Genomic DNA, 10,293 nt, shown 5'->3' on the forward strand with positions numbered 1-10,293 from the left:
ATGAAATTGCCTGTAATAATAAAGGTATCAAACTACCCGATCTAATAACCTTTATTGAATTTATGTTGGAAAGGAGAACAGACAATTTTGATGTTCTATCAGAACATCCAGGAGAAAGATAGATCTAAATGCTCATTTAGCACTTAAATTTAATAACCTTAATATACATTTCAGGAAACCTTGTGCCTTGAAACCCCCAGGAACTAAAGACCTTTTTCATCCAAAATGTTTTAGGAGCTGTGCAAACATATCAATTTACCAACAACCTTACCCAGCTTACCAACACCCATCCTGGGCTAGGGACGCTTCTGGGAACATCCAGTCCTCTGGGGCCAGTTCCAGCCCTGCTTCAGGGAGGAACAAGAGTTTTGACCCACTGGTGTGTGCTGGAAGGCTCTGTCCTTACTGAGCCAGGACCGAACTCCTGCTTCCTCTTTCCACCATAATGACAGAAATATTGGTTTTTTTACAAAAAGTTTCAGTCTTACGGCAAATTTTACAGGGTCTTCTCTAATAAAGAGCAACCTCAGCTCTGCCAGATCATCTGCTGTGCATGTTGGCAATTTGCCTGTACAAAACTTGAGTATCTTGGCTTATGCCATGGCTCTTGAGTACCTGCAATAACCAGGTTTTCTTTATTTATTATGGTGCAGTCTTCATAGGCACATCTTACTCTTTCCCCTTAGCACCAATAGGTACTTCTTTGCCTTTTTATATTCCCTACTAAAGCCATCTAGAAATTTTAAGAGAACATTTTCCTTTGGAAACTGTGATTGAAATGAAATATTCAACAAGAATGTGTGTGAAAATGTGTGTCCTTAACGCACACACACAAAGATGAGCAGTAAAAGTAATTCCTTCCAACAATGTAGGTGTGATGTTTGTAATTTCTGGTGTTAGTTGGCAAGTTTGGAAAATAGAAAGTCATTTGAAGTCTGAGTTAATTCATTTGTGTTCACATTTCTTGCAAATAATCAAAATGACACAGCTGAAATAAGAGTTTTATTGGCTGTAAAATTAATGTTCCTTAAATTCCTTCTCACAGGAAATTAGGTTTCTGATTCAAGCCAAAAGAAAAACTTTGAAATGGCTGAAATCCCTGTTAACCATAAAGCAAACTTTGGGCAGGCCCACCCTGCAGTGTCCCAGGGGTAACAAGTTCTGTTTTTCCAGTGGGTGAACAGTCAGTGGCAAGTTCACAAAGCCTGTGAATCCATCTATTTTCCCAAACACACCCAAGCTCCACAGAGCAGCCAGGAAACCATATGTTCCTGTGTTGGTAATCCATGCCTGGCCCATATTTCCCAGTTTTCCCTGGCTGTGGCAGACGACATGTGAGGCATCGCTGCTGCTGCTGCAAACACCACTGCCTGCCCTGTAGCAGAGCTCCCCTTGCCTTTACACAAACCATCCCAGCCTACCCAGGTAGGAAATCAACTGCCTTCATGGCAAAAATGCCTTTGACCTCCTTTCCATGGCATTTGTCCTGCTTCAATATGGAAACTTGCATTACACGTCAGCCACACTGAGCAGCCACCAGCCAAGTTTTTTTCCTCACTGCGGAGACCAGTGCTGGCAGCTGCCATTTCACAAGGAGATTGTGCAAATGTGGAGAGTTGAGAATTTTCTTATTCTTCCTCAGCAAAAATTAACCACTTTCAATCCACCAAGCGCCTGAAACCATCAGAGGCAGGGTGTGACAAGCAAGTCAATCTACTTACTTCACCTCACCTAACTCATATTTGACAGAAAGAAATTGTGTCACAGGCACACAAAGTAACCCAATTTTAAAACATCCAAGTATTTTGCCCTTGAATGCAGGTATTTAGTGCCCATAAATGTCATTATGGTCCATACCAGGTGTATCAAAGAGAAGTATCCCCCAGATCATTTTGTAATGTCACAGTGCTTGGAATTCAGTCACAGAATTCAAAGAGCTCTCTGACTACTCATGATATTTTTGTATAAGGACATCAGTTAGGGAGGAATTTAAAAAATGTGCCAGAAGCATGTTCATCAATTACTGCAACTGTTTTGCAAACCCGAACAATAACAATCACAATAGTCTAAAAAAAACAGAATTAACTTTTCATGCACAAAGAAAAAAAGCCTAAGGAATTTATTGATCACAGCTGACAGGTATCTATTCAAGGAAGGAATTATTTGGCAACAGATGGGTCTGTAATAATATTAATATCTTCACCATCTGGCTTTTAATCCATTCTTTTCATCAGTAGATCATAAAGCACTTCATGAATGAGGTCAAACATCTTGTAGACAAAGGCAGAATAAGATACAACGAAGCTGAAGCTGAACAAGGATAAGCAAGAAATAAGACACATTCCATTTGCTCTTTTACCAGTTACAACAGCAGGTAATTAATAAAACAAGGAATTCTCCTTGTTTTGTTAATTATCTGCTGTTTTCTAAACATTATATTGTCCATCACTTGTTAAAAAGATATCAAATATCTTACAGTACCTCAAATATCTTACAGTTCAAAAAACTTCAAATGGTTTTTAGGTGAGGTTGTTTGCCTCTTGAAAACAATAGATGAAGAAAACAAGGTGAACACAGAAATACCTCTTTGTCTTGAAAGTCTAAAAATGTACTGCATTTCCCCTTGGTTCCAGCCTACCCACCTACCCAATTAGTGAAGCAAACCTTGTACAGTCTTTCTGGATGCTTGGACAGAACTGCTTACAATATGGTTACAAATCTGAAGGTGTAGAGGACTACAAAACGACTAATCATCTTTAAAAAAATTGATTAAGAAGATCAATGCACAGTTTTGCCATAGGCTGGTGATCAGATGGGAAAAACAGAACTACTTGAACATTTAAAAGGTTTTTGAATTCCCTGGCACATCTGCCCCCCCAAAAATCATACATTTTCAACTTCACTAAGAAAGAAACCTTCCTGAGTTTCACTGCTCTGCAGCTGATCTTTGGAAAGAATGCTGTTGGCATCACATCACCACAGCTTCTTGCCTCACTGGTTTGGTCTGAAAACTCTTCAGAGATGAGACCACACGTGTGCCTATCTAGAAGAAGGTGCTTATTATTCAGAATGGCCTGCACAGTGTTAGCAGATGACAGAACCCACACTGCACAAAAGGCAGCAGCAGCCTCACATATTGAGCCCTGCCTAGCCCAACATCCAAAGGTTTCAAAGTTCTATGTTACTTCAACACATACTTTTAAACTTTGTTGTTGAGTAACTTTGTGAGTGAACTCCAGCACTACTGGGATCACAGACGCACACAAACAAACCAAAGTCCAAAAAGAGATAATGGCCTGAGCAAAGGGCAGAATGCCCATCAGGGAAAAAAGGAAGAAAGCAGAATAAATAAGGTCCAAACTTGGAAACCTTAAGGATCTGTCTTGGCACAGTTTCCAAGAGGAAAATGACCGCAGGTTACGTATTGTCAGTGTTTGTGAGGGAGCTACCTGCTTCTGTTCTCTTTGCTGGGATCTTTATGCCCGTGACTTTACTCCTGCTGCTGCTAATTGTCTACTTCAGGATCAAACTAAGAGAAGGTGAGTCAGGACTTGGGAACAAAGACTGGGGAGGGAGACAACATTCAATAGGCAACTTGGGCTTGTACCATTAACTAAACTGAAGACAACTATGATCAGAAACAATTTAATAAAATTGTACTGTGTTTTAGACCATTTTCTGTTTGAAAAACACTACCAGTATTTGTTTAGAACTTGAATTGACCCTCATTTAAAATACAATAGTTTTATATACTATACTATAGGAGATTTTACTGTTTTACACTACAGACAGGGCAACCAGAATACAAAGAAAGGCAGTTGAAGTACAGATAATTTTCTTCTGTGCTTACACCGTGCAAGTCTTCAGTGAGACAGGTAGCAGCAGTTACACCCTATAAGTAATTGGGCTTTGAGTATGTGTCTGTGTCCTTTCAAAAGTACGCATCTGCTCTTACTTTGTACCTAACTGCGCATTTGCCATGTTGCCTTTTCTATTTTAAAATCAGCTTAAACTCACTTCAAAAATCCATCTTCTGAGTAAAACAAAAACAAACCCTGATCCCAATGCAAATGTGCAGTGATTCTAACACATCTGTGTACTGAGAATTAAGGCTGCTCACCTGGCCCAACTGGGCTACCCTTGTAGAAGTAGGGAGTTTCTTTTAGACAGGAACATTCTGTAGTTCAGACCATCCAGTCTTGATGGGATGTTCTCCATGTCCTCTAGATTCAGGTCCCAGCTGCAGCAGCAGATCCCCACATGCTCTTGCTTTAGGGTTCCAGCTGCCAGTGCCAGCCTTGGGGCACCTTCAAATCCGAGGCCTCAACCACTCTTTCCTGTGGCTTTTTGAAAGCACTCTTGCTGACACTGGGCTAAAATTTTCTGTCTTTTGAACATTTTCTCCATATGGAGTGCCAGGAGAGCTAAGAGGACAGCCCAGGTTTTCTCTGTAAACTGCAGATGCTCCTTGATACAGCTTGGTGAGAACCCTGCCTGGCAGAATGTTTCACTAATGTTTCTCCCACTGCAGGTTTCAGCTCTGGCAGGCCGGCGGGGGCAGACAAGCCAGTCCTGTCCACAGGGCTCTGCAGATCAGCTGAGGCCTTGCACTGAGCTGGCCTGGGGTGCATCAGCCCAGCAGGAGAAGGGTTTACCCACCAGTGCAAGGCCAGGAAAGAAATCTCACTTAGAAATCTCACAAGCCAAACACTGTAATTTGTACACTCAGATTTTACTCTATCATGAAAATTTGGCCACTTAACATAAGAAAGGTCCTATGCAGCCAGAAATGTAAAATAAACAAACTTTCTGTTTTGTATAACATCTCCAGGCATTTAGATCCAAGGTTTAACAGAGGAAAGGTGTTTGCATATGAGCACAGACCTCAAGTTACCTTCAGGCTGCTAAAACTCAAACATTCCCTTTTCAAGGTGTGCTTTCAGATGCTGAATTAATCTGCAAGGGAAGCCTGCTCCACACGCCCAACCCAGCCCTGCCCTAAGTTATAGATTATTCTTAGAGTAAGGTGCTGATGGTTTTTCACATGCTGATAAAACAACAACAAAAAACAGTGCAATGCCAAAACATTGTGCAATTCAATATCTGTAAGAAAATAGGAAGGCTAAGTAATAGGAAAGAACTTTTCTTACTTGAAAGTGCTTGAAATGAAAGCTAGTGACATTATTGCATTTGACATCAGATAAAAGCAGGGATTTTCCCTTTCAGTAAATTATCAGTAAATTACATGAGCTCTGTGCCCATATAAAGTCAGACATTAGTTATTATGAAGTAATACTGAGCTGCTACTGAACTCCCTGTTACATGGTGATGCTCTCACTTTTCTATTCCAGCTAGGATGAAGCAAGCCAGGAAAAACAGGTGGGCTATTGATCCCATCAGTTCAGGTATTTTGCTGGGGCTCAGACAATACTTTCATTAAGCCAGATGAACCCATCTGAAAAAACCCCACAGACATTTGCATTTGTGATGCATGATCAGCTGCTGAAACAGACTGTCCTGCCTTTTTTCTCAGCACTCATATCCTCCTTAGACACACTTTCTGCAGGTCTGTAAATAATCTACAGCACCAGATGTTAAATTCTGCTTCTGTTACAGCACAGAAAATTTAGCCTTGGATTTGTAATGAGTTTAAGCAAGCAATGGTTTCATAATTTTTCTGAGATTAGTAATCAAGGGTGTAAGAGAGAGGTGAATGAGGTAGTTGGCAGACTAATTTGCCAAAGGAATATTGCTGCTGTGCTTCTCTCTTTCAAAACCAAGAAGGATGCTTGAAGGGACTCATCTGGCTTTTCAACGCCTCAAGAAAGGAGACACTTTAGTTTGCAGATCACAGGTGTTCTGGCTGGGATTCTCAAGAGGATGTGAGATGAATTCCTGTCTATGTAATACTTCAGGCATTGCATTCCCAGCTCTGTCTCCAAGATCTTCTTTTTTCTTGAGCTGAGACTGTCAGAGACCAACCTACTGTTTTGGCCTCCAGCCAACTTACACAAAACATCCTGAGCAGCTCTCCCTGTACAAGCAAGTGGAGCCAGCTTTAGCTTAAGACCATCAGGTGAGAGAAACAGATAAGCCTGAGAACAGACTCCTTCAAATGCTATCTCTCCTACAAAACAACAGAAATTCTGCAGGTTTCAGCTGCCTATTTTCCTAGATCTCTTTTACTGAAAAAAAAAAGAAAAAAGAAAAAAGAATAAAAATGAGAGAATTTTTTGTTACTGAAATCAAGGCTGATTGCTTTGTTGTTAAATAAGAATTTAATTTTTCTCTGTGAAGCGAGAGAGAAGTTCTGCCTAAAAATATCAATATATAAATACCTTCTAAATAAAATGAAATCATCTAACAAAACCAGCCCACATTTCTTCTGAACAATTAGCAATGACAAGTATTTTATATTTTTTTTTTTTTAATTTTCTCTGTTTCTCCATCCTTCTTCAAATAATCTCCAAGCCTACAACACCACAGTTGTGTTCTGAAGATGTCCAGTTATGTGGGCAGCAAACATTTTTCTGGTCTGTCTGTACCACAGGCAGCATCAGGACAATCAGGCCAGATCAAGGTTTTCACAGCCCAGTCACAGTTCTGTAAAGCAGAACACGAATTTCCAGTATAAACTAACTATGCTCTCTGCTGCTCTTTAAGGGTTTTATTCTGATTGAAAGCTGCAGATGCAAATGAAAACAGAGCATTTCTGCTGATGTCAATAGTCTGTGTTAGCGCTTCACTGGGCATACCAACAGCCCCAGACCCACACTCAGATTTTCCTCTAGGATCATGAGCCAACTAATAACAGTGTGCTCTTTAGACACCTTCACCTTAGCAAGATTAGTTTTTATTAATGTAAGCTAGCTCTTTTTCTTTATAAAAACTCACCATAAGAAATCAGCATATTCTTATGGAATATTTGTGTTGTTTGGATTATGTTTCAGTTGAGGAGGAAATAGTCATGGCACAAGATTCTAGGAACACCTTCATGAATCACCGTGGCCCGTGGAAGAAACCCAGGAGATCCGGACAAAAAGAGAACAGATACAGGAACTCGAGGACATTTAAGGGAGCTTCACGTCTCAGGAAGCAAGCTTAAACCCAGTACTCAGGCCTGCACGTTTAACAAGAACCAGCTGTAAATAAATACCACACATGAAAACAAACTGGAGAGCGGAAGCCAGTGCTGAGCTGTCCTAATGAAACAGCTGCTGCCATCCAGAGCTCTTGCAAGTGGCCTCCTACGTTGGTTCCCTTGTGTGACCCGGGATTTGGGGGGAGGGTCCTGCTCACCAGCCCCTCCCTGGCCTACCAAGGAGAAAGGACATAATGAGCTCCTGAGAGAGCTCAGCTGGCACAGCCAAGGCAGGCAGCCTTATGAAATCCACATGCATAAGTAACAAGTTGATATCAAGCACTGACATCTGGGAAAATTGAAAAGGGTTTTGAAGGGGAACTGACATTTATTAGCTTGTACACTTCAGGAAAGATTGTGGGCTTTGTAAAGTATCCTTTCCACAGAGTTTGGAAGCAAAATGTAACAGTAGCAGGAAACAAAAGGATTTCTCTCTGTTGACCAAAATTTTGAAACCATGGAAAGATTTACTCAGTATTTTGTAAAACAGCTCTTACGCTACTTTAAGGAGAAATTGATGACTTTTGCAAATAAAAAACTGCAGAAGCATGGAGTTATCTTTTTTGTGTGTCAATTGACATACATTTTTTTAAAAAATCTTCCTCCCTGCTCCCCTGCAGCTGTAGCTGTACAGTTTTTAGTGCATCCCAGATTGCCTGTGGCAGATGGCCCACAACAACGCAACTCAAATTGTTTGCAAGTACTACTGGCTGTTAGCTTCTCTGATTCTGACTCTCAAGTTTAAACCCAAACTGGCAAGGAATGAGAAGTGACTGTCATTACTGTCCTCAGTGTTTACTGTCTCTGTCTGCTAATGATTGCAGTCTGCATTTACCTTTCATTAAAGCTGTTTGTCATTACTCATCCTGCGAGAGTGGATAATGCCTTTCCTGAGATTGTGTGGTTTGCACAGTTTCAGTTCTCACAGACTTTTAAGAACTCCTTGGAATCATTTTATAGAAATACTAATAGGGCCATGACCGCAGGTTTAAAAAAACACTGTAATTTATCAAAGTCTGTGGAGAAAAAAAGAATTTAAACAGCAAGTACCCTTACACCCTCTCCCCCACTTTAATACTACCCAAACTAAAAAAGACATAATTCATCACACTGGCTTACATCTGTACAAATAACACAGAATACATTGCACAGGTAAAGAGGCAATTTTTTGGAAATGGAAACACAATATTTTGCAAGGAAGTTGAGACAGCTGCTGCAAAGAATTTACTTTCTACATTTAAGAAGGATGCTACTTTCTTAAAGCAGTGATCTGGGATATTGATCAGATGCTAAAGGAATTCTAACATACAGAATTCCAAACACTCACTCTCTCACTGCCCAAGAAAAGATTGGCCAGGACCACATGTAAAAAATACAGAATGAAAATTGGTTTTGTTAATTCCACAGTGTGTCTGAGAATGGGGAAATTTGAAATGTCAAGTGGTAACAACTCTTAAACAGCACTTCATTGTAAAATAGTGGTAATGGATACCAAAAATAATACTATATACATACACTCTGTGCCTTTGACAGAACTGCTTATTGAGCTGTAACTGCTAACATGTAGGAGGATCTGACACTCACGACGTAGTAACATGCAATGAAAATTCTAATTTTTCCTTCTCGTTTTCAGTTCCATTACTGAACAGTGTCAAGAAATAAGCTTTCATGCTACCAGCATGAAATACACCATAATACCCCATACAACTCCTTCAAAAAGGGACAATACAAATTTAAATAACACCATAGAACAAAACCTTTGTCTAGATAAATTGTACAAGCACTAGCTAAATATATATGGAGAGTAATTGCAAGTGAACATTCTACACACGTCTTCAATTACTGCTGTCAATGAAGAGTCCTCTCTCTTCCTGTCTCTAGCAATGTGAAGTTACACTGTACTCCATCTACAACCAGTAAGCACATTTAAAACCTTCCTGCCTGGGACTGCTTCCCCTTTGCTTCCCAGAACAGAATTTCAAGTCTCAACATTTAAGTTGGAAAGGTACTGAGAGAGATGGTAAAGTGATAAGGAACTGAGAAAGCACTTTTGGCTGGGAAATGACTGAAGAGAAAGATTGACAGGTGTCTATCCCGAAGTCTGCAGTGATGCTGTCCAAGGATGCTAGAGCAGGGGCAGGTTCAAAAGACACACAGAAGGGTTAAAATACCTGCCAGGAATTTTTAAAAAGCAATTAGCTAAAAATCCAGAGGCAGAGAAATACTAATAAAGACTGATACACCAGCAAGTATTTGAAAATCACTCAAGGCTGGAAGAATATTTGGGAAAGCACTACTTTCTAATGTAGTAATCACAGTTACACACACCCCAAGGCAAACACCAGTAGCCTCAGAGATCTGGGAGAGTTAGTCACTTTGCCTGGCCCAGCAGAGACATTCATATAGACTTACCTCCAAAAACTCTGGTAGGATTTGCCTCAAACCAAACAGAATATTTTAACACTACATGAATTATCACAGCATTTCCAATGCTTGTAATTTGTATTAATATTACTGCTCTATCTTTTTTCCAAGTGCAGTATGAAAGCCCCAAACAACTGAGCAGCCTGAAAATCAAAAGTTTCAAATCTTCCAGAGGTGTAGTCAGTATTTTATTCCATCTGTTTGATGTCTTCTGTGGCCCAATTAAAAGTTGCTATTCAGCTAGACTGTCAAATAGAAGAACACTTCAAGAAACACTTGGTACTATAGTTCCTCATTGCTTTGAGCAATAAATCTTTTGTTTAAAGTTTTTCATTAGAGCTGCATACCTGCCATTTACAAAAGCTTTATCTGGGAAATAATCTGTAGAACAAGTCCAACGTTCATTATGAACCCTGAGGTTATCATTACTAAAAAGGAAGATGTATTAAGTGTTTTTTGTAAGACCCATATGACTCACTGTTCTAAGTATTTAAGCAGAATTAATTACTGTAATTGTATTTGAAATTGCCCATGTATTATAAAGCTGTTTTGTGAAGTGCCTTGAGAACAATTTCTTTTTTTTTTTGCATGTTACAGTTTTTGCTGATATATTATATATAAAAAGGTAACAATGAGACTTCAGAATTGCACAATATTCCAGATGATTTGAGTAATTAAAATCAACCTATTTTTACGACTGATCACACTTAGGGCTTAGGTTTTTCTGC

General features: G+C 39.8%; 1 protein-coding gene across 2 annotated transcripts; it reads left to right on the top strand.

Moving 5' to 3' along the window:
* The first annotated feature begins 1,462 nt into the window (after positions 1–1,462).
* SMLR1 (small leucine rich protein 1) lies at positions 1,463–8,005 on the top strand. Of its 2 annotated transcripts, XM_064413195.1 has the most exons (3): positions 1,463–3,539; positions 5,962–6,076; positions 6,951–7,087. In XM_064413195.1, exons 1-2 carry the CDS (start codon positions 3,407–3,409, stop codon positions 6,060–6,062), a joined length of 234 nt encoding a protein of 77 aa, XP_064269265.1. In that variant the 5' UTR covers positions 1,463–3,406; the 3' UTR covers positions 6,063–6,076; positions 6,951–7,087. The 2 variants fall into 2 exon arrangements, with proteins under 2 accessions (XP_064269265.1, XP_064269264.1); XM_064413194.1 differs by lacking the exon at positions 5,962–6,076 and having other exon boundaries at positions 2,646–3,539; positions 6,951–8,005.
* Positions 8,006–10,293: the final 2,288 nt, after the last annotated feature.

The sequence above is a fragment of the Passer domesticus genome, chromosome 3, assembly GCF_036417665.1.
Source record: "Passer domesticus isolate bPasDom1 chromosome 3, bPasDom1.hap1, whole genome shotgun sequence".
NCBI classification, from domain to species: domain Eukaryota; kingdom Metazoa; phylum Chordata; class Aves; order Passeriformes; family Passeridae; genus Passer; species Passer domesticus.

Coding starts and splice junctions, on each gene's coding strand:
- SMLR1 (XM_064413194.1), top strand. CDS start 3,407: ATGACCGCAGGTTACGTATTGTCAGTGTTTGTGAGGGAGCTACCTGCT. Junction 3,540..6,950: donor CAGGATCAAACTAAGAGAAG/GTGAGTCAGGAC, acceptor ATTATGTTTCAG/TTGAGGAGGAAATAGTCATG.